Here is a 25,596-nt window from a genome sequence, read left to right as displayed (position 1 = left end):
GATTTGACATCGATTGGTGAATTACTGATTGAAATGTCGTGTTCCGCGTTTTCAACAATGAATGGTTGTAAGAATGGAAATAATGACTAAATCGAAACTTTGCTCGGATAATGCGCTAGTTGTTGTATTAGTACATACTTCTGCGTTATTTGAGATCCATTGGTGAATTACTAACTGAGATATCGTGGCCAGCGTTTTCAACAATGGAGTGTTCACAACAATGGTAATAAACAGGATATCAAATTTTTGCACGGATAATGCACTACATATTGTACTAGTACATACGTCTGCGTGATTTGACATCGATTGGTGAATTACTGATTGAAATGTCGTGTTCCGCGTTTTCAACAAAGAATAGTTGTAAAAATGGAAATAATGACTAAATCGAAATTTTGCTCGGATAATGCACTAGTTGTTGTATTAGTACATACGTCTGCGTGATTTGACATCCATTGGTGGATTATTGACTGAGATATCGTGCCCAGCGTTTTGAACAATGGAGTGCTCACAACAATGGAAATAATAAGGAAATCAAAATTTTGCTCGGATAATGCACTAGAAGTTGTATTAGTACATACGTCTGCGTGATTTGAGATCCATAGGTGAATTACTGACGGGAGATATCGTGTCCAGCGTTTTCAACAATGGAGTGCTCACAACAATGGAAATAATTAGGAAATCAAAATTTTGCTCGGATAATGCACTAGATGTTGTACTAGTACATACGTTTGCGTGATTTGACATCCATTGGTGGATTATTGACAGATATCGTGTCCAGCGTTTTCAACAATTGAGTGCTCACAACAATGGAAATAATAAGGAAATCAGAATTTTGCTCGGGTAAGGCACTAGATGTTGTACTAGTACATACATCTGCGTGATTTGAGATGTTTTTGTGAGTTACTGACTGAGATTTCGTGTTCCGCATTTTCAACAATGGAGTGCTCACAACAATGGAAATAATTAGGAAATCAAAATTTTGCTCGGATAATGCACTAGATGTTGTATTAGTACATACGTCTGCGTGATTTGACATCGATTGGTGGATTATTGACTGAGATATCGTGTCCAGCGTTTTCAACAATGGAGTGCTCACAACAATGGAAATAATTAGGAAATCAAGCTTTGCACGGATAATGCACTAGATATTGTACTAGTACATACGTCTGCGTGATTTGAGATCAATTGGTGAAATACTGACTGAGATATCGTGTTCCGCGTTTTCAACAATGAATGGTTGTAACAATGGATATAATGACTTAATCAAAATTTTGCAAGGATAACGCACTAGATAATGTTGAGCTACGATAATGTTCTAAGTTTGGTTTTATTATTGCTTTAAATAATGCAGTTATTGTGTTTCAATCTTTTTTTATTTTCTAATATACTTCTATTGGCAGAAGGTTGCGCCATCTAATGGCTCAGCTTCAAACTACTTAGAAGTATTGAAGAACCTTAAGGGAGCAAAATTTACTTTTGTAGTCAGAACGAATGAAGAGTTACAATATATAATTTTGAACATTAGCTATACATTACCTGACACGATCGTTCTCCACTTGGGTTATGAAGACAAATCATGCATTCATAAACCCCTCTTTTAAATGCATTGAATGTTCTATTACACGCTTTGTCATCTAGTACCGTCATTTTGGCCTTTTGTAGATATCTCGCACGTTTGTAACCCTGTCGATAAAATATACTTGTATGTAACAATTCTTACATAAAATTAGGAAATTAATTCCAACCTCTAAATTTCAAAATTTACGGTTAACTCATTTCATTTTCTTCATGTGGAACTACACATACCACATTATATACAGAAAATATCACCGTGTAAAGAAAGGTAGGTTCAGTCTACGTAAAGATACGATAATCAGATGTATGCACGAAGCGTTTTTTTTTTTTTTTTTAATTCGAACCAGGGTGGTCTCGGGGGAAAGGCGTTTCCGGGACATGTAAAAGTAATAGAAAATTACCGATATTAGTGTCAAATACATAGTTTTCGCGGTCACTGAGATCAATAGTGAAACTCCGATCGCATTAACTTCCAAATGCACCCCATTCGGCTGCGGGCCGGGGTCACCTGCGAAGGGGGTTACCGAGACATATAAAATAATCTAAAATGACCGATATTAGTGTCAAATCCATAGTTTTACCGGGATATGTAAAAGTAGCAGAAAATGACCGATATTTTTATTTCCTTTCGTTGTTCAGTTCATTTACATAGATATTTTATTTGACCTATGCAAAGAATGGATATTTCAGCTAGTAATACAATAAGACAAAAATGTACATTCTATTATTTCTTCACGTAAAATTTACCACGTCGAAAGAAATACATATGGTTAGTAAGCGATGATTTGATATCCGAGTTTCATAGCATTGTAGAAGACAGTAAAAGCCATAAAGTAAAGTCCTTGTCTAATTGTCTATTTTAACAGTATTTTCGTTAAAGTATAGGAATATTTGAAATTCAAGAAGTTCTGTTATACTACTAAACTGAACTCTCTGGCGCTACAGACTATAAAGAACCATGGGGAAGCTCATGGATCACGTTTGAGTGTGATGTCTTAGTTCCAACGTCATTATTTTCGGCTTTCAAGAATGTGATTTGTAACCTATTAATCCAAATGGGTCTTCAGTTGCCTCATGATATTGGATGAACACTGAACTTTCACTGGGAATCAAACCGTGGGTCATATGCATATAAGGCTAACCATTTGACTCAAGGCTATTAATGAGGTCGATAACGGCCAATGATTTGAGACTTTGGAAGAAACACTGAAAGGCAGTGTTTGAGACAATGAGTTGGTTGCTGCTCGTCGGAAAGCGACACGAGCAAATAAAAGCATGTACAGTAGAGCGCTGATCATCATACTATATCTCTCTTTTTTATTACTCTACATACAGTATTGCCCTTCATTTGGCAGAAAATGAGTTATTTTCCGAACCCCGATTATCTGAGGTTAGTCTGGTTCACGATAGCTCGGATAATCGTAGCTCTGCTGTATTTCTTTGTTGGCCCATTAGGAAAAGTATCGATTTATGGACAGAGTGCTCATATGCAATAAGAACTAGAGAAATCAGTATACAACGATGCCCATTATTATTGGTTAACTCTATATGTATCCCAACAGCCAGAACCATCACAACATCAACAAAAGTTGCACCTGTATTTAAGGGACATTTTTGGGAATCGTAGACCGCGAACTACTCTCATTTTAGAAGCTGATCGAAGCGATTATATACTCACAAAAAATATAAACTGCACACAAAATATTTTAAACTTTGAAGTCACTGCTTGTGAATCCCACAGGCACGGGTGTCATCGTCCCGCAAGTGCTTGGGGGCAGCCATCTCGAATTGATCATTTTTTCCGCAAACTTACCATTTTTCCTCCTAAATTTACCATTCTCAATTCGATTGTACCATTTTCAATAAATAATGTTCCTCCAAATATTCTCATGGGTGCATCTTGCGCCCTAAAACCTGCCTGTGGGCACAGATGTTATTCTGCTTGAGAATAACGCGAAACCACGTGTTATGACGGTCATCCGTGTCACCATTATCTGAATTGGTTGACAAAGGTCAACGTTTCTCCCATATTCCCTACACATTTTACCCTCGAATTCCCATATCTTAGAGTATTATTTGCAGGAATGACGTTTCCATCTCTTTGTCGAAGGCTTGTTTGATGCACGTACTGCGAGTATAGGATTCATAATCTGGCCGAGCGTTGAAAACAGAATATTGGTACTGATAGAAAGTATTTCTGACTTTCGAAGTTCCTGTAATCACACTTCTTTTTGCAAAGCTAAAATCTGACAACTATTTTGTGTATTTAATACGAGGAAAATGGAAAATCAGTGATAATTTTCCTAGTGCGGGACTTTCTACTCGGGGGTAAAAAAATAATACTGCAAAAATAGTAGAGGAGAGGGGGTACATTTGAAATTCTAATATTATTTTTTTTATTTCTTACAATTTGATTTACTCTTGTTGGAACTTTATTTGGTATGGAACATTTTCTCTGAAGGTTTTCCAAGAAGACAGGGTCTACCAATATGAATTTCAACCAATAGCAGTGAGAAAAATAAGACTGTTCACATGAACTTCCCTGAGGGTGGAGTTAAACAAGGCTGGCGTAGATTTGAATTTGTTTGGGGAAGTTTTGAACAATTAATTTTGATCCAGTAATAACTCTTATTTTAGAGAATAAAGAGCGCTACAAACAATTAAAGTTACTAGAAAAATTAACTCTTTGAGGGTAAGAAAAAAGGAGAATGACATTTTGAGTATGACCTACAGTGGCATATTTAGGGGGGGCTTCCGGGCTTAAGCCCCCCCTCCTCCGAAATCTTACTTACTATAGTAAAGTATATGAAATATCTTGCAGAATTTTCTCATTTTCAGGCAACCCCCCCCCCCCGAAACAAAATCGTAAATACGCCACTAGTGACCTACATACTTCATTTATCATGCTTTTCAAAAGACAAACATTCCGCTATTCCGAGTTAATGCTTATACCATCTATTGGAAAATATTGGAGAAAAAAAAAAAAAAACTTAGTGGTTTGCATTTCTAACCATCTGCACCAAAGCGTACGAGAGCTATAAGAAAAGGTGGTTAGTGTAAGAGACCATCACCCTTCAAAGAGTTCAGTAAAAAATATTTCTTTTGCCCTGAACAAAGTTTTAACTCAATATTTCTGTTTTTAAAGAAAACATGAAAAAAGAAAGTGACAGATCAAACTCACTTCTCTGATAGAATCAAATAAAAGAACTCAGTGAAGTAATTTAATGTTCAACAACGAATAATTATATATTTATACACAATGAACTGAAAAGTAATACATCCCTGTAGCCTAGCGACTTTTAGCTGCTTAAATTTGTTAGGAATTGATGAGTTTGTATTGTCTTGTCTTCGTCACCATTAAGGGGACAGACTACTAAATGTTTTTCAAAAGTTAACAATTTTTCTTTTGCCAGTTTTTCGTAAGTGAAAAGAGGTAATGAAATGTAACTTACCTCAACAATAGATAATGTTATTCAACACCCGAAAATACGAATCGGAAGAATTTTCAGTGTTGCCATGCATGCATAGAAATTACAGTGTGACTAGAATTTAAATTACCCAAAAATCTAGGTTATGGCAGCGACTAGAAAGATGAACTCAACGACAATTGATGACTTATCATGCTGTCTGTGTTCCTTGTTAATTACTTTTAAAATAATATTTGTATTTTAATTCTACTGTTTATTAAAAATTGTTTATTTTGTACTCTTTATTACAAAATAAACACAGATATTATTTAAAAAGTAGTTAACAAGGGACACAGACAGCATGATAAGTCATAAAATGCCGTTGATGGTGTTTAATAATTAGGTGCACCAACAACTAAGGTCAAGTGTGCTATAAATGCAGAAATATTGACTTATTTGTATAATAAAATTTGCAAATGGCGAACATCGGCATTTGCAATGGTTGGCCGACAGTAAAGTCGAAGTGTCTAAATTATAGTGTAAAGAAATTGACAGCAATTAAAAATAGATTTCAGTAGATGCATGTAATATATTTTTAAAAAATATGTCAAAGTCAGGTTAACTGTAAAATTGTCAAAATAGGGATGAATTGAAGTCAAAATCGTTAAGGGGGGCCAGCGGAACGAAGAGCGCCAACTACCCAGTTAGTCAGGATGTAAAAATTGGAGAAAAGTGAAAATTAAATGAAATATAGATGAACAGAGTAATTTTGCACGAATGTATATGTATTTGTGAATAAATGTAAATGTGTGGAATGAATGTATGACGTGCTTTTTCCCCACTTAATCCCCTTCCTCTTCTGCATCACACACCAGGGGATGTTAACACTATCACTGTCGCCGCTGAACTCCCGATGAGTTTGCGTTAATAAGGCATCAGCTCCAATTCTGATACGATACGAATGGCTTGATTTCTTGGTTCATACTGGCTTTTAAATTTTTTTTCCGTTACTACAATACCAGACAGAAAGTACCATCTATTGAAATTCAAGCGAGACTCGATGGGTTTTTACCAATAGAATACACAACTCTTTACAGCTAAAGTATAGTAAAGATTGACATTGGGCCCTTATCAAGGCAAAATCTAGAATTGTTTAAACTTAATATCACTTTTGCAAAGTGTATACTATTGAAAGAAAAACAAACTAAAACACTGTTTAAATGTACCTCACTTGTTTTGTTCAAAGCTACCCCTACATGCCAAACACATAGAACATGTTGACTATAAAAAATATCTGTACCTTCAGCACAATGCAATCAGTAAGAATTAATGACAAAAGGATTATGCTTACCTTCTATAAATATTTATCAAACATGTGTATACGATATTTGCACAAAAACCTAACAACTTTCTTTACGAATATTTAATTTTCACCCCAGAATTTTCTATTATGAGATTTACTATGACAACCGTGCAACCCAATATGTCTGAAAACTAATGACATGCTACCAGCGCAGTATTGTCAACGCCGTGACATAAATAGTTTTTCTTTCTTTTTCGTGACAGCAGAAATAATTTCAAAGTTTGGCGTTGACAATACTGCGCTGGTAGTCTGTTCCCTATTCTAATGTACCCCCTCTCCCCTATGCACAATCAACATTGAGCACAATCGAGATATGAGACCTTCGTAGTAACGGTAGAAATTTCCTTCATGTTATTTTGAACAAGGGATGTGCAAATGTGCAAGGGATGTGCTAAAGATTTGAACTATAGATCGTCTTTACCTCCATTCTTCCCCATCCTGTGATAACTCCCTGGCTTCCAGGTGGTACGTGATAGCACGCTTCTGGTAATTTTATTGGTTTCACAGTCTCACCGAATTCGAAACGAGGCTTCACCTACAAGAATAATTTTAAAAAGTACATGATCATTAGGGGAGACCGGGGCTGGTTGGCAGCAGGGGCTGGTTGACGAACTGCATATAAGTCCTTCATTAATTATCATAATGAGCTGTTGCTTCTGTCTAAAAGAGCGACTTATGGACGCAGCTGCCATCTTCATATGGAACATGTAATGGATTATGGCGTCTATTAGATAAAGAGTGTTTTTGAAAGTCTGAAGTATTTTTTCAGTTCTCCGTTACAACATCACAGAATCGTCACTACTTGGAGTACACAGGTAAGTAATATAGCATTAGTTAGATCTGAGCTTTGTTCTTATGGATATTCAAACAATAAAACGTAAATGCCAAACAATTGCTGAGTAATTACGACTTTGTTGCACAACATTGGCTTGGAGTTAGTTGGCGTATAGCATTAGAGGTTGGTTGGCAAGTGCGCCAAACAACCTCGTGTGAAATTTTATTTCATTTTATTGCATGTTACATTGTTTGTTTTATTGTTATGTTGTTTACATTTCTACCAATCTTTTACTTCAATGTTATAGAATAGCATGCATGTATTGGATTGCTGTCAAAATTTAGAAATCGAGATAAGACTGTATGCCGGACTCTGAATTTTCTGAATAGACCTAATTCTCAGGATCAAGAATATTTTGTATGTGCTCTTTTGTTACAAAAATAGAGGCCTAGCTTTGTGGAAAGTAGGAAATAAACTGCATTTCTCGATAATTCAGCTAAAACATATCTTAGTTTCTCTTAGCTACTTTGTGAACAGCAGGAAATAAACTACCTTTCTTGATAGTTCAGTTATTTTAATTACATTCTGAAATAATATGAAGAATTAACCTACACCAAATCATACTAAAACTGAGGTGGTTTGATAATCTTTGTAGCTTTCAATGTCATGACAACCAAGCTAGAATGAAAGAAAGAAGTTTTCATATTTCATAATGCTGATTCTTTTAAATGTGAATAAAAATCATTTCAAACTTCAAATAGCCTACTTCATTGCAATATATATATAATGGAATTCAGAAAAATAACGTTTATTTCTAATAAATCCAATTTTTGTTTGTGTTTTGCTATATTTAAAAAGTATGCCAACTAGCCCCACAATATCAGCCTACGAGCTCCTTACTAGGGGTCGGTTGGCATACTCCGTTTTAAAAGAAGGAAAAATTTATTTTTCGAAAACTGTAAGGAACAAAACAAAAACAAAAATTGAATTTATTAGAGGAAACATTGGTCTGTCCGTACACATCCATTATATTGCAATACAGTGCACCATCTGCTCATAAAAAAATAAAGAATGAAAAGTTCGCCAACCAGCCCCGGTCTCCCCTAAGGCTTTATAAATGAAGTATACATTAACAAGAAAACTGTCAACAAGATCATAATTTGTCAAACTTGATAGTACAAATGTCTGTTTTCGGTGAATTCTTTCTCTCACTAAGGGAAATGTTTCTGTAAAATTACAACAGTTCAAGAATAAAAAGTTTCCACGATGAAAAGAGATTTTCCGGCTTTCGTGTTTATACAATGTTTTGCAGACAAATTCGTCCCAGTTCGAGTACGTTTCGGGAGGATTCGTTTTTATTTCCGACTGTTGAGTATTTATATGAGTTTTATAAAATACGCTATGTACAAATATCGGAAGTTTTATAGACGGCATGTCCGTCTGTTTGTCTATCACTCAGCAAGTATTAGAGCAAAATAGTAAAGAGATATCGAGAAACGGTTTTCTTAGATCTATTCAGGGCCCCCAAAATGGTTTCGAACTCATTTGTTAACTCTCTATTCAAACCAAAAATAGTAGCAATTAACAAACGTAGGTTTTAATGTTGATTGCCATACAAAAAATGGGAATAGATAGCGAGCGATAAACTGTCTTGGAATTAATTCAACCTCTCAAGAAAAGATAATACGTGGGAGGATCAGAAACTAAGCTTCCAAGGCCGATATTTCTGGAGTTTCGTCTGTTATAGTGGAATGAGGGGTGTGTGGTAATTTTAATATATAGAGTTGGCAACTGTACAGAGTTTCAGACACCCGCCACCTACGGCGCTAGCTGTATGTAAACACAAATGGCGACTAGCTTGGAAAACTGATCTTGCGAAGAAGTGGACTCAGTTATTCGAATTATGTGGGCGAAACATGTAACTGCGGCTGAAATTCACCGGTAGCTGGTAGAAGTTTACGGACGGACTGTAATCGGGAGAGACGACGTCATCTTCCTTCACGACAATGCTCGCTCGCATACAGCCTAGAAGACCACCAAGGTGTTGAAGCAGTTTCGTTGGCACATCATTGACCACCCTCTCTACAGCACGGACCTCGCTTCAAGCATTTCACCTGTTCCCGCACTTGAAGGAGCAGCTCGGAGGCCGTCGCTTCGGTCCAGACGAGAAGATGAAACACTTAGTGACAACGTGGCTGAACACGCGAGGACAGGATTTTTACCAGGAGCGAATTTTCAAACTCATCCCACGATGCTACAAGTGCCCCAATCGATGTGGAGACTATGTCGAAAAATAATCTAATATATGTACTATTTGTTGGCTGTATTGGTTGTATGAAATAATATATACATGTTTCACTGCAGGCTTTGTAACTTTACTTTCTGATCACTCCTCGTATTTATTAAGTGATTTACTTTGGTCAACCGATATGGAGACTATGTAGAAAAATAACCTAATGTATGTACTCTCTGTTGGCTCTATTGGTTGTATGAAATAATATATACATGTTTCACTGCAGGCTTTGTAACCTTACTTTCTGATCACTCCTCGTATTTATTAAGTGATTTACTTTGGTCAACCGATATGGAGACTATGTAGAAAAATAACCTAATGTATGTACTATCTGTTGGCTCTATTGGTTGTATGAAATAATATATACATGTTCCACTGCAGGCTTTGTAACTTTACTTTCTGATCACTCCTCGTATTTATTAAGTGATTTACTTTGGTCAACCGATATGGAGACTATGTAGAAAAATAACCTAATGTATGTACTATCTGTTGGCTCTATTGGCTGTATGAAATAATGTATACATGTTTCACTGCAGGCTTTGTAACTTTACTTTCTGATCACTCCTCGTATTTATTAAGTGATTTACTTTGGTCAACCGATATGGAGACTATGTAGAAAAATAACCTAATGTATGTACTATATGTTGGCTCTATTGGTTGTATGAAATAATGTATACATGTTTCACTGCAGGCTTTGTAACTTTACTTTCTGATCACTCCTCGTATTTATTAAGTGATTTACTTTGGTCAACCGATATGGAGACTATGTAGAAAAATAACCTAATGTATGTACTATCTGTTGGCTCTATTGGTTGTATGAAATAATGTATACATGTTTCACTGCAGGCTTTATAACCTTACTTTCTGATCATCCCTCGTATATTCACCCACATTCTCCACTACAACTAGAAGAGGTATTACTTTCGGTTCCAATATTGATCTCCACAGACCAAAAACGATAAGAAAAGAGAAAAAGCCGGTTATCTGCAACCCATTGACCATCCCAAGAATGTATTCCATCTCTTTTATTCCTATAGTGCAACCAGATGTTTGACAAATCTACTACCAGATCCGATTTGAACATTAATCTTGGTATAGCAAAAACGGCAACAGATAATCAGCTTTTTGGTATGGCTTCCGCGTCCCAGGAATATGGTCTGTCTCTACCCTTATTTCCAGTGTTACAGCTGGAAGTTATAGACCTATTACGACCCAAGGTTACTAGAAGGAAAGGTTGCGCTATACGCACAGACGCTTCGCTCCTCGTTTTGCGTGACGTCACCAGCAAGGAGCAGCAAGTAGGTATAGAAATGTACGAAGCAGCCAGAATGTCTTTTTTCTTTCTTTATGCATAACATTTTGCAGTCACAACATTCTCCTACACACAAACTACAAATAAATAAATAAATAAATAAATAATAAGCCAGAAATAAATAGAACATCTTCTTAACGCAATTTATATTATGGAAAATTAACGATGTACCTGTGTTGCATGATCATTTATTTATTTTTTGATGAGATAGACAATTGTTGGATTATAATTACATTTTAAATGTATTTATATCTGAAATGTTGCTGTGAATGTATTTAAGCAAAGTTGCAGACAAATATGTGTTTTACCAGGGCAATCTCTGAAATTTCCGGTGCCTGGAGTTGCGGAACCAATGATGAGGTGAGTTCCACACCCGGCATAAATAGATTACTTTGTGATTACTGATAAGAATATCTCAATAAATACATAAAACCATGGATAATAATAATAATAATAATAATAATTTGAAGAAGAAGAAGATTATTAATAATATTAATAATAGATTGTCGATGTATTCAGTTGCGGAAGCCCTTTGATGCCTAGCATTTTATTTTGTCCAATATACGGCACTCAGGCTTAAAGTTTAAAATTGCCAATTCATATATTCTCCACATGATTATCACTGCGTTGGTCGCGCCCTCCATCTTTAGGTGAGTGGTCGCGCGTTCTACTATTGTAGAACATCAATATTTTTCTATAGTGATATGATTTTTAGCGATATTCTGTCTTGGGTATGTTAGTTATAGTATTATACACGTTTTAAAATATTTTAAAATTATCTTATTTGATTAATACAAGAACACTGACAAAAGAAACATTTGTTATATCGTATTTAATATATAACAATGTTGAACTGAAATCGAACAAGTGTTTCGGTATAAGTGTTCATATAACAGCACAAATCTTTTTCTATTATACATCATACATGTAGAATAATTTGATGTACTCTTTTTGAATGACTGCCTACTCCAAGCAATCGTGACACACGCTTTTCTGCTGGTCTGGGCACACACATCTCTGGCATTTTCCAAAAGTTTTTACTTGTTGATTTGTTGCGAGAATTGCCACAAAGGAAACATTTTCCAAACCCAGAATCTCCGTCTTGTGGTAATGGAACACCTTCACTGAACCCAAACAGAAGTATTCCTCTGTGTCGAAGCTCGTTTGGCAAGGATTCCACGGCTAAACGTTGGCTTATTGCTAGCTTTATCAGCCTAGATCAAAACCTAGATCATGGAGGAAATTCTTTCGTCTGACATTCTCATTATTCTTATTTGCTCTAAATATATTAAAAGCATTAACACCAGCTACGTTTCTTCATCAATTCATCATCAATTAGCCATAAAAAAGATGCCTTGTGGGCCAAGCCTATGAAAGCTGGTATTATATTCAAATTGTGAGTTCGTGAGTTTCTTGGTATTATGGGATCTACATACCAGCGAGAAGGTTCTAGTTTCTTCTCTCTACCGATATAAAACGCATGTGTATCGAGGGAAGTTTGTGCAGCAAGATCCATGACTTCAACAGTGGCTTGTACTGGTATGTTTTCTTTTTCTTCTTCTTTCGGTATATTGCCACGTACATCTTCGGTATCACTGCACTCAACTTTTTCTTCATCAAAATCTTCCTCGAGCTCCTACATGTCTTCAATCTCAAATGCACTTTCACAGTCATTTTATGCCTCTTCTAACTAAAGACGCACTTGTTCTCTGTTGTGCACTGACATTTCATATATTACAAACACGTATTCCACAAAAATAACGTGAAAATGTAATACGAAATAAATCACTAATACTTAACAAACCAGTACGCCAATAGTCGCGCGATCTACAATAGTAGAACACTTATGAAATCATGGAACATATTTGAGCAGGTGCAAGAACAAGCGGTGAAAATTGACTCGAATGTACAGAAGGATTTCAGAGAAAGGTACACAACCACTTAAGGTCGAGCGTGTTGCCAATTGCTCAGGATTTTAAAAATGAAACTCCTGTTCTACAATAGTAGAACGCGCGACCACTGCAGTGTTATTAAAACGGAACCCATCCGTGTTAAACGTCATGTCGACTATCCATCACAGATTATATTTAATGTAACTATTGTTGACGCTATGATTGCACTTCGTGACAGTAATAGTAGACAGTCCGGAAAAATGTATTTGGTTTATATCTAAATATTTGTATGCTAACTAGTGTTACGAATCGAGACGGGACGAGAAATTAGGTTTTCTCGTCTTGTAGAATCGATTTTCGAAAAAGAGCTCTTTTCGTCTCGCCTCGAAGTTTCTCTAGCCTCTTGTATAAATTTGTGTAGAAAATTTGTCCTGACCTCCTAAAGTCACGGGAGATCCACGAAGGATGAGATATAACAACAGTTAAACCATATTTATTATTGGAGTATATTGTGTAATGACTTGTGTATCTTTGAATGCTCTTCATTGTGTTCTTACAATCACTTTATCAATTTATAGTTTTTCTAACGATGAACCATGCAACTTTAAATCAGTGTTTAAGGTTTAATACTTGGGTGAACTCGTGTTGCCAATGAGACTCGTGAAGTTTCTCATCTTGCCTCGAAAACGACACGAGAACTCCCATATTTTTAAATTTAAAGGAATTAAAAAGATTCTCCTCGTCTCGAATTCTCCTCGTCTCGACGAGACATTTTTCGCCTCGATCTCGTTTCGTGGACAACACTAATCTCAACAATGAATTAGAAATAGTTAACCTGCTAGTTTTCCTCAACGGTCAAACTCTTCCATTCTGTGGTGCAAAGCGTGGGGCAATCGCCCGACCTGTTCTATCCAGACGATGTCCCGCAGTTTTACTCTGATTTCTAACTCAAACATCTAGGGAACCAATAAGCAAAAAAAAAAAAAAAAAAAAAAAAAAAAAAAAAAAAAAAAAATCGAAAAATAATTTTAAATTATGAACTTTATGCATATATAGAAATTTATGAAAATGAATAAGGAAAATAAACTTGCTTTATTTTACTTTAAAATCGGAAAATCGTCTCCCCCTAGAAAATTTTCTTCGGGTGCCTATGATCCTGACTGAGGACCTTTGTATTTTCTTCACTATTTTGGCATGGAGGGACTAAAACTATCAGTTAAGTATGAATAGTGCAAATCAAAGGCGTATACATGCATAAAGAAATCGATTGATTGTACAATTGATAATAATTTAGAACAACTTTTAACTCTAAAAGAAACCGATGAAATATAAGTGTCACTGTTAATATTAAACAAACTGAAAATAGTTTGAAAAATGTATCGGTAAATATCGGTGTTTATTTGCCAATGCCGATACCGATACTCCCAAAAGTGGCTGATATTACCGATACCGATATATCGGTACATCCCTAATTCTATAATGTGGAACACTTGGAGATTAAAGACAAATACACGTAAAAATACATATGTACACACGTACTCAAGTTCACATTATCTTGCAATATTGCATGTCTGTACAGCCAAGCCCACGTAAAGAAATCTTAAGAGATATACACCTTTTCTCTATTAAATAATATTCGTCCACGTACACCACTAGAAAAGAAAACAACACAATTCAACATAGCAAAAACCCAACATAAATAAAGAATTGTTTGTGGTCTTACTAGCAAATCTTCGCGCGCCAAGCAGACGACAAGCTCTAAGTTCCTCGCTGGTGACGTCACTGTGAAGAGAGCGTGAAAGTAGAGGTTCGGGACATAGGTTAAGAGCACCCCCTGATTACGACCAGTTTCAGTCTTGAGTTCACTTAATTTTATTTCTACCGTAGTTCTACAACGCGGAATGATACTCACTTATATGGTTCGACGACATCGATGGACCTATTGAAAATTAGTATGTTTGAATAAAAAATATCCTTTCACAACATAGACTAATGGCATTATGAAGAATTAAGAGACAATTATTTGTTTATTAATCACACAGAATTAAGATGATATTCTAGTAGAACACTTTGGTTTTAGTCCCACGTAGGCCAGATGGTCGCCATTTCTGGAATTAGTCATGATAAATTAAAATTGAAATACTAACGTTGGCCGAACGTTTTTCAAGGTCTTTAATGGAAAACCAACAATTTGCTCTAATTTACCCGATAGTTTCAACCTCCTGCTTCCAACCGGAATTTTACTTATTATTCTTATTCTTAATCTTGAACCCAGTCGTAGGGTTTTGTTTGCTGTTAGGCAGCCTGAAGGCTGTATTCCGTATTACACTTTGTTTGTTATACGTAAGATGCAATGAATATGCTTGCTCGATGAACTAATTCTGATTGATAGTCCTTATCGATGATATTCCGTAGAATCCTTGAAACAAGTTAGTTGAATAGGTTCTACAATTTTATCATCTGTTGATTAACATAAAAATAAAATTATTGAAGTATAACTACTTTAATAGATATAGATATATATAAATATATAATAGGTACATCATATTTGGATTTTCGGATTGGTCTTAAAAATTATTGATTTTGATGAGAGATTAAAGTTAATAAAGGTTTATTGTAATCTTGTTAGTATGAGTTTTCGCTAAATGCTTCATCAGCCCCCCCCCTTTTTTTTTTAAATAATTGAATTTCATTGAGTTGTAAGAATTCTGTAATGATGTGAATTAGATTCCAATTATTTGTTGCCAAAATATTTTGTAGAGAGTAAAGTAATTTTACTCCTTCTATAGTGGTTTACGTTTTTGGTTGAATTGTTTAGCAGATAATAACAAAAGAGCAGTCAATTACAGGGCACGACCAATGTTGCCAGTTCGCTACTCTACTGTATTTTCTTGTTACAGAGCCCAGTGGTCACTTTTCAGCGAGCATGGCCCGCTACTCTACTGTCTGTCACTGTTCAACTTACGGTGCTGCTATGAAAATGAGTCCTGGAAACATGGGAAACTGATTTTCTCGTTTTTTTTCGGACAGCAATCACGCACAATCTTTATTATTGGTATTTTACTATAATAAAACTGGCGACACAAAGTCGCGAAGACACATGGGAACCCATATGTATCGAACAGCATCAACATAACGCAAAATTTGCGTTTGTGATATTTGATATCACATATTGGTTTTACAATAAGCGTCAGTCACACCAATTTTGTATATTAATATCTATCTTATATCAACCGATTTTTTTTTTTTTTTTCGTAGACTCACGACTTTAATTTCTTAACAAGGATTTTGCGTTGAAGTTCTCAAATTTGACGATGACACTGGAACAATTTCAGGATTGAGGACCTTAAGGGTTGTCTTTAACAGGGTTTCGAGAAAGTAAAGATTTCTCGTTTCAATTTTATTAACACGAAATTTAAATAATTAACATTGCTCTTCTAAGGAAAGATATCGAAAGTTCTTAGATTTAGCTCCTTTTCAGAAAATTTTCATAATTGTGTTGCTGATCTATGTTTACAATTATTTAAGATATACTTCCGGATACGCTTTGCCTTTCAGTGAGGGGAACTCAGGCAGACGTCGTTCTTTCACTTCCACAAAATATTTATGGTGTACCCCACTTTGAAAAATAGCAATGGTCAAAGATAGGCATGGGGGACGGCATGACGTGAAACGTCCCCCCAACCTTTTCAGATCCTCGTCCTCCCGAATCTAGGCCCTAAAATAAATAAAATCGGATTACATGTCAGTCTTGTGCAGTACAAGTCCGTTAGCAGGGTACAAACGGAGGAGCAAAGAAAATTTTAAGGGCACTAATATTTTGTATTCCAAGTAGGACACTTTTCTGCATTACCTGATTTACGTTACGATACTTATAATTTATTTATTTATTTATTTACCCCAACAGACTACAAGCTCCAGTTACAAAAGGCATACATAAGGTACATTTCTATACATATTATGCAGAAATACAAAAAAAACATACACACACATATACAAAAAATGAAAAGAAAAATATATAAATTAAGCATACTAAAATATTCATATTATTTGTAAGAATGTAACATCTCGAAAGCTTCACTTTTCACTTCCACAAAAACTAAGTAAAAATAAAATTAAGTAAAATCAATTTAAAAATTCACTTGATGTTAATAAGATCATCGTGTACTAATTTACAAATAAAACATTTTATCAAATCAGTTATAAAATGTTTTACATTTTATAAATCTCTAATTTTTTAAAAAATAATACAAATCTATCTCTTACGTTGTCGAGATTATTCCTTTATACTTCGAACACATTCTTATAAGTGGCAAATTTCTATATATTTATGTACTGGCTACCTCGCAATAAAATAGATCACTATTTCTGAAATATTTTATTGAAGCATGTCTATAAAATTATTGTCGCATGTCTATAAATATGTTGTTGTAGGAATATAATTTGATAACGAATTCGCCCGGTATTTCTTATAATGTTAGTATCTGTATAATCGGCAAAGGAATGTATGTGGAAAATTTCATATCAAACGAGCAGTAAATAAGAACAATAAAACGAAGACAAAACTTTCTTGTCCATTTAGCAACATTTTGTTTCACTCATACTAATATTCGTATTTATAATTCTTTCCCTATGAAATTTGCCACAAATATACATTTCCCGATTACACACATAGTATCAGCATTAAAAGTACCCTGGAAAATCATTATCAAATTATATTCTTACAAGAAAACAATTATAGATATGCGACAATCATTTTGGACATGAGTGTACCTTTGCTGCAGGGAATTTCGAGTTCTATCCAGGTCCGTAGGGAGATCATAAATTTTAATTAATTACGGTGAGTTCGGATATCTCAATAAATTATAGCTCCATGTCTCATATAGCCTCAATGCTGAAAAAGGACGCTAAAATTCAAGAATAAACAAAAAGTCTTAATGGGAATCGAACTCCAGACCAAGCATATAAATCATTTGGCCCTATATATCAAGAGGCATTAAGAGGTGGCAGTTATGTTTCACTCTAGAATTATAAGTAAGAAAAGAAAGAGAGATTCACCTTGATAACTGCGATGTCATTCACAGCTTCATCCGTGACGTCATAGTGTTTATGGTAGAACATCTCTTCAGGGTAAGTTTTGAAGCCGCCTGACTTCGTGTCTACTGTGCCAGCCAGAATTGTCATGTGAGGCTTCTTAACGCTGACATGTAAAAGGTTATAACAAAAGCGTACTGAATAATTACGAAACAAAAAATATCAAAAGTTTTGAGCGGATTATTATATTATGTGTATTACAAGAAATACGTAAAGGTCTGTGAAACGTAGGTGTGGAGAAGAATGGGGTAAATAGGGAGGTTAGGAGGATAAACCATGGACATTACATATTTAGGCGGGAATGCTTAAACTAAAAACAAGCTTTAATTTGGAGTTCTTGATTATTTTTCTGACAGAAGTACAGTTTAGAGATTCGAGATTACAAGGAGTCAAAGGGCATGTTGGTGTTATTTTTAGAATTTTTACAAGTGTTTTGATGTTTTTCAGCTAATTTCATCACAATACATTTTATCAACACTTAATTTTAATACAAATATTTTTTAGAAAATAATCAACTATTAGACCCTATATATAAAACTTTAAATCAAGGAAAACTTATAATCAAGAAAGAAGCAGAAGTTTCTGGAATGCTAAAGAACAGGTTTAAACTATGACAAAAAATTAAGAAAATTTTTACAATTATAAAACATTACCTACTTATAACAATTATAACTTAAAGACAAATAATCATCTACTAATATAATAACCTTAAATATTATTAGCATTGAAAATATAAAAGAGAGAAAAGAAAGAAATGTTTATAATGGCCTATAGACTCACTATTTTACTTTACTTATTTTAGAACATTTTGTAAATAAACGTGAGTATAGTACCTATGGGGCACTCGAAAAAACAATTGTCAGTGATAGTCTTGATGGTGAAAAGAATATGTTTGAAAGTCTCTTCTAGATTGTTCTGTAAGCTCAAAATGTATTTTGATCATCATATTATATAGTGAAACTTGTATTTGATCAATGTATTGTATGGTGAAAGTTGTATTTGATGAATGTACTATTTGGTGAAAGTTGTATTTAATCAATGCATTATATGGTGAAAGTTGTATTTGAGCAATGTATTGTATGGTGAAAGTTGTATTTGATCAACTTATTATATAATGACAGTTGTATTTAATCAATGCATTATATGGTGAAAGTTGTATTTGAGCAATGTATTGTATGAATGTACTATTTGGTGAAAGTTGTATTTAATCAATGCATTATATGGTGAAAGTTGTATTTGAGCAATGTATTGTATGGTGAAAGTTGTATTTGATGAATGTACTATTTGGTGAAAGTTGTATTTAATCAATGCATTATATGGTGAAAGTTGTATTTGAGCAATGTATTGTATAGTGAAAGTTGTATTTGATCAATGTATTATATAATGACAGTTGTATTTGATCTTTTTTATTATATGGTGCAAGTTGTATTCTGCAAGTTTGTTTCAAAAGTAGAAAGAAGGTACAGACACCAGGCATTATAAACGTTTTGATAAATAGTGTAATGAAAACCGTACAATTATTTATTTTGGTGGAGAAACTTGCGCCTTCTTTTCACATAAGCAAAACTTGAGATGATGCTACTTTCTTCAGTCCTCTATCTTTCTATGTTAAATATCAAGAAACACAAAAACAATTATTATTTCATATGAAATATCTAAATAGAATATCATTTTCCTAAACCTAAAGGAATTCCAGGATGTGCCAATGTATTTAGATTGACCATTTTATTCCAGAACCATAATTCTCAACCTTATTCTACATGAAGGTAAGTTTGTTATTGGACACAACATGTCTGTGGGTTTTCCCTCAGTTATCCCGTTTCTTACCACTACTTTAAACTAATCGACTAATTCAACCAATTCTTCCATTACGCAGTAATTAAAATTTATCTTTTTTAATCAATTGAGCATAACAGAGAAGCTAAACTATATAGTCTGTCAAATAACTACGCGAACTGATGTCATAAACACTGCATTTGACAAAATTAGGGTACATCAATCTTATCCCCTTTAAAACACTTCCAATTTATAGAACTTGTCCCACTTCTGTGTTCTATGTTGATAGCATTGCTGGAAGTCTTAGGAGTCAGTCTCTTCAGGTGCCGTGTCGATTTACATTTTATCATTTCCACGTCGTCATAGTGCCGCCCCTGCATGAACATTTTTACATTTTGGAAACAAAAAGAAATAGCATGGGGCTAAGTTTGGTGAGTAGCAAGGATGATCTATGGCTGTGATCAAATTACGGGTCAGAAACTCGTGTCGTCCTGACCTTTCCTCATCGTTGTAGTCTTTACGCCCCTCACAGAAATGCTTGATACACTTGAAAAGAGCTGTTTTCTTCAGTGTTATTTTCATAAGCATTTCATGAATTTCCTGAGAAATTTTTCCCAGTTTCACCGAAAGTTTTATGTTGATTCCTTGTTCCATCTGTTCCATCCATCGTCGACGTGAACAAAAACAGGACACCGCAAAACCAATGCCACTATAGCCGTACGCTTGCCTCGACGGTATGGCGGTTACTGTATCGCTTCAGTGTGTCCCCGGCCAACAGAGCAGTAAGTGCGCACGGCCTAACTTCAACTCAAGGCCACCCTAGTAGCTCAGTTCGCGTATTTATTGAACCATGTATTTAATTTAATTATAGATTTAAATCAAGTAATGATGTTACATACTTACAATTGAATACAATGAGCCGCTGTCAGTACCCAGTCTTCACTTAAAATGGATCCTCCACATGTATGGACATTACTGATTTGGATAGATACCTATAAGCCGGAATTTATGATCTGATTTCTCTTTTTAAAAAAAAAAAATATTGGCAGTCTCTAAAAAATCTTATTAAAATATTCGTGATTTAATAATAAACTATTTTAAACCACATTCATTAATAAACAATATGATATTAAAGTAATTTTGTTTAGATATTTCGGTCTACTATTTTGTAACATTAGAACAATTGACGAATTCATTTTCAAAACATCCCTTGCCCATTTTTAATTCAAAATTCAGGTAAGGGCTAAACTAGAAATCCTTTTTTAATTTTAGCTGTAATTACTGTTATCTAATTTCAAAATCCTTAAGAAATATATTTTCCGATTTTGTATGGATTTTGAAATCAAATAAGAGCATAAATTAATAAATAAATCTTAGTTTACTCATTCTCTGAATTTTGAATCAAAAACGAATAAGAAACGTTTTGAAAATGAACTCTTCAATTATTAGAGCGTATTTCTCGAATTAGCTACAAAAATACGTTACAAATATTTACAACAAAGTACTTTGAACATGAGTTTCAATAACGTTCATATAGTACTAAAAGCATGATTGATCAAATTACGTAACGAACTTAAATTTGATTATGCTTAATAGTAAGTGACACCAGGGGCGTACCCACAAGAAGAGGGGGTTTCCACCGGCTCCGTCCTCCCAAAAAGTTCTCAATAAAACTGTACTGGTTTAACAGGGAAATGATTGCTGTAGCATGGAAATTTTCATCTGTATTTATACTTCATCTGTATTCTTTCTCATATAAAAGCAATTTTCTTCTATCATTTTTTCCCTGAAAATATGGATGGAAGTATTTTACAATTACTTATTGCCTTTTCGGGTGCAGAATACCCAAGTAACATTTTCGTTGTTAAACGATGTGCCAACCCTTGTCTATTTGTAGGCATCGTTGGCAAAGCCACTATCAAAATGACAACGGCAAATTCGACAATCCATCAACCATCGATGCCAACAAGCGAAAACAAAATAGTGAGTCAACGTAGGTGCATCGTTGTTTCGGTAACGCATCGAAAGACCATGTTCTATTGTGTTGTCACAATGTTGGTGTTCCGTAGGATAACGATCGTTGGCGGTTTTTTTCACGTGGGTGGTTTGTTGGCATTCCATTGGCCCAACCACACCATAGTTGGTAGATTGTATTGTAATGATCGATGGCCAACTGTGATTTTCTCGTTGGCATTTTGTTGGAATTTCGTTGGTCCAACTCCTCCATGGTTGCACACTGTCGTCCATTGGTTGGTTGGCCAACTGTACACAATCTTCTGTTGGCCCAACGTTGCGAATAATTGTTGGCATAACGATTTGCAGTACCGCCAAAATCACTGTTGGCCAATCAACTATGGTCGGTTGGCCCAACCATTTGCCAACCGAAAAAGCTACTTGGGTAATACCCGTTCAATACTACATAGACGCAGTGGCTTGTAGTATTGACCCGCTCCAAATTTTAGACCCCTTTCAACGAACATTTCTGGGTACGTGCCTGAGTGACATGGAAGTTTTGATAGATTATTTTTTAAAGAAAATAGTATACTTATAGTATTGATAAGTGTTTTTTATTTTCTAGTTGTACGTCGTATCAGCACTTTTTCCTTTGTTTCAGCTATTTCTGTATCACATTTGTATTTATTAAATGAATTTTTCAATTTAAGTCTATTCAAAGACTTGAGTAATAGCAAATTTTATGTGCTTAAAAGGTAGTACGATCAATAGATGGTAGCAGCTCCTAATCTCTTCGACTTGTTTACTTTTTTGCAGGTTGCTCTCGCAGCCACTCACAACTTGTTATAATACATAACTTGTTATTGAAATGAGAAATTTCATAGTTGATCCCAAATTAATTATAATTAATTTACCTGATACGGAAATTCTCCATCATCAGCTTCTTGACCGAAGTATATTCTATTTTGAGCAGCACTTTTCGGTACACCTGTAAGATAAATTGTATTTCACTTAGGTAATTGAAGATAGAGAATATATTTTCTGTTTTCAATAAGGTTGTTTCATATAAAATGCAACTATGCTCCATTCAGAAAAATCAGCATTTTGTTCATATCCAATGCTCTAATTTGATGGACTTCACACTGGAGAAAATTATAAAAGAACAAAGAAAATAGGAGAATATTATGAAAAAAAAAAAAAATAGTATCCTGAGAAATGTGAACGAAGTGAAACAAAATGGCTGCCGGATAAGTACAAGAGTTTAAAACTCACATTTAATTCACTTTTATTACTACATATACATTCTACATTCTGAACAGTTTTTAATGTCAATGTTTTATATATATATATATATATTTATGGTTGAACGTGTCCTCAAATCTTTGCAACCTTAATTTAACAATAGTTTAACCGTGCCATCAAATCTTTGCAACCTTAATTTAACATGATTTAACCATGTCATCAAATCTTTGTTATCTTAATTTAACGATGGTTTAACCGTGTCATCAAATCTTTGCAACTTTAAATTAACAATGGTTTAACCGTGCCATCAAATCTTTGCAACCTTAATTTAACATGATTTAACTGTGTCACCAAATCCTTGCAACCTTAATTTAACGATGGTTTAACCGTGTCATCAAATCTTTGCTACTTTAATTTAACGATAATTTAACCGTGTCATCAAATCTTTGCTACCTTAATTTACCCATGATTTAACCGTGTCATCAAATCTTTGTTACCTTAATTTAACGATGCTTCAACCGTGGCCTCAAATCTTTGCTCGATGGTTCAACCGTGTCCTTAAATCTTTGCAACATTAATTTAACGAGGTTCAACGTGTCATCAAATCTTTGCTATCTTAATTTAACGATGGTTTAACCGTGTCATCAAATCTTTGCAACTTTAAATTAACAATGGTTTAACCGTGCCATCAAATCTTTGCAACCTTAATTTAACGATGATTTAACTGTGTCACCAAATCCTTGCAACCTTAATTTAACGATGGTTTAACCGTGTCATCAAATCTTTGCTACTTTAATTTAACGATAATTTAACCGTGTCATCAAATCTTTGCTACCTTAATTTACCCATGATTTAACCGTGTCATCAAATCTTTGTTACCTTAATTTAACGATGCTTCAACCGTGGCCTCAAATCTTTGCTCGAGGTTCAACCGTGTCCTTAAATCTTTGCAACATTGATTTAACGAGGTTCAATGTGTCATCAAATCTTTGCAACCTTAATTTAACGATGGTTTAATCGTGTCCTCAAATTTTCCAATCTTAACTCATTTCCTGAGGCCATACAATGATAAAATTTTGCACAACACTAGTCGGGTGAGAATAAAATATTCCACTGTTACTTTCATATAGTTCTGTATCGTAAATAACTAAGAGTGATGTTTGAATCTCTTCCTCAGTTAGACAACGAGTCTTGGTAAACATGGACCCGAGCTTTGTTGTGGCTATGTGGATAGCGTAAGTGCCTTTGACGTGGGAGACCTGGATTCGATTTCAGGCTGAAGCTCCTGTGACTGAGATTCCACATTAAGCTGTAGATCCACATCTCATATAGCCTCGCTGCTGAATGGCACGCTAAACTCAAATCTGATCCAAACATGGACCACATGAAAAAAAACATGTGATGATAGATGTAGGAAGTAGAGTAAAATGTAAATACAGAGTGGTCCCGAAGTGGGCTATCCCCCTTTAGTTTCAACAATATAGTGTTAGTTATGGTACAATATCTGTACGCAGTTACCTTGAGGTCTTAAGAGTCTTAAGAGTCATAAACACCGGTAGATCACCACCCATGTAACAGCTAAATCCTGCGCCAAGTTCTCGCAGATGTTTTGCGGAGATACTCCGGAGTCACGAGGGTGAAGGCGTGTTCCACAGCTGCTCGCAATTCCTCCATTGTGTGATATCGAGTGTTTCTTACTTGTTGCTTTATGAAACCCCAGAGAGCATTGTCTGGTGTCGTCAGATCGGGACTTCTTGGAGGCCAGGAAAAGGGAGCTGTTGAAGATGCACAACCTCTTCCAATCCAGCGGCCAGGAAACGTCTGACTCAGTTAAATTGCGCACGTGAATCGCGAAGTGCGCTGGTGCTCCATCCTGCTGTATCACAACAATGTCTTTGATACCATTTTCTTCCAGTTGAGTCACCAATCACTCATTAAGCATCACACATTGTTGATTATCCCAACTTCACTGCAAATAACTGTTACTAAGCAGAAAACAAATGAACATGGATAGTAATGTTGCCAGATAATGCCAAGCAATGTTACCAAACAAATGTAGGTAAAACCTAAAACCGTCAGAAAACACCAATTAGGGGCACGACCACTTCGGGCCCACGCTGTAGAAAATGCATTTAATTATGACTAGAAAAGTAGAAAATAAAATATTTTTAGGAAGTGTTCCTTAAAAAAAACAGTATAAAATAAACCGTAATAGAGGGCAAAAAAAAATCATATTAAAAATTAAAAGTAACTCATATAATATAATTTATATATATTAAGGTAGATACCTCCGCAACCTGTTCTAAACCGATGAGGCTCGTGGCTACAAGCTGTGTCGTATTATAACAGGTAATTTAAATCAAGCGAAGACAGTTGTAGACTCACTAAATCCCGATGATGGAGAGGCTATTTATATGTCTCAAAAATGTTTCTCTATTAGTGGCATTGAGAACAAAATTAAGTACATACACAACCATTTTCGAAAATACCGTAAGAATGGTTTGCAGCATTCACTCTCCTTGTTGGGCGAATTATCGCAGACTTTGTCCAGTGAAACTTACGGTGTAACGAAAATAGCGTCAAATAAAGAGAATATCCGGTTGCAATGATGTGAACATAATTTTGGCTGAAATTCAAGTTAAATGTAGAAGAGAATATGTAAATTCTATATTCCAAACGCAAATTGTCCTAAAATTGATGGAACATAGTCAAAAAGCACGATACATTAACATTATCGACAATTGAATATCAGTGAAATACTGAAATAGAAATAATTCCTCCACTTATCTAAAGAAGAAGAAGAAGAAGAAGATGGCTGAAAATCAGCTTAAATATAGAACAGACTATGTAGATTCTACATTGAAAGAAGAAATTGACCTAAAATAGATGGAACAGAAAAAAATTACGAACCAAG

The 25,596-nt window shown here is 34.9% G+C and overlaps 1 protein-coding gene across 4 annotated transcripts in view; it reads right to left on the bottom strand.

The window, feature by feature from the left end:
- LOC145685763 (trypsin Blo t 3-like) overlaps positions 1-25,596 on the bottom strand; it is a 127,699-nt gene that overhangs the window by 13,236 nt on the left and 88,867 nt on the right. For 2 of the 4 annotated variants that reach the window (XM_081758273.1, XM_081758274.1), the window contains exons 2-6: positions 22,355-22,428; positions 20,391-20,479; positions 17,676-17,817; positions 6,767-6,880; positions 1,537-1,683 (exon numbers count right to left, since the gene is read on the bottom strand). In XM_081758273.1, coding sequence (XP_081614399.1) covers positions 1,537-1,683; positions 6,767-6,880; positions 17,676-17,817; positions 20,391-20,479; positions 22,355-22,428 — 566 coding nt within the window. The remainder of the gene's footprint in view (positions 1-1,536; positions 1,684-6,766; positions 6,881-17,675; positions 17,818-20,390; positions 20,480-22,354; positions 22,429-25,596) is intronic. The other 2 variants (XM_081758275.1, XM_081758276.1) reach the window with 1 other exon arrangement.

Source organism: Thermobia domestica, chromosome 5 (genome assembly GCF_964235325.1).
Source record: "Thermobia domestica chromosome 5, izTheDome1.hap1.1, whole genome shotgun sequence".
Lineage (NCBI taxonomy): Eukaryota > Metazoa > Arthropoda > Insecta > Zygentoma > Lepismatidae > Thermobia > Thermobia domestica.
Note: the sequence above shows the minus strand (reverse complement) of the source record. Positions and strands in the feature narration are given on the sequence as shown.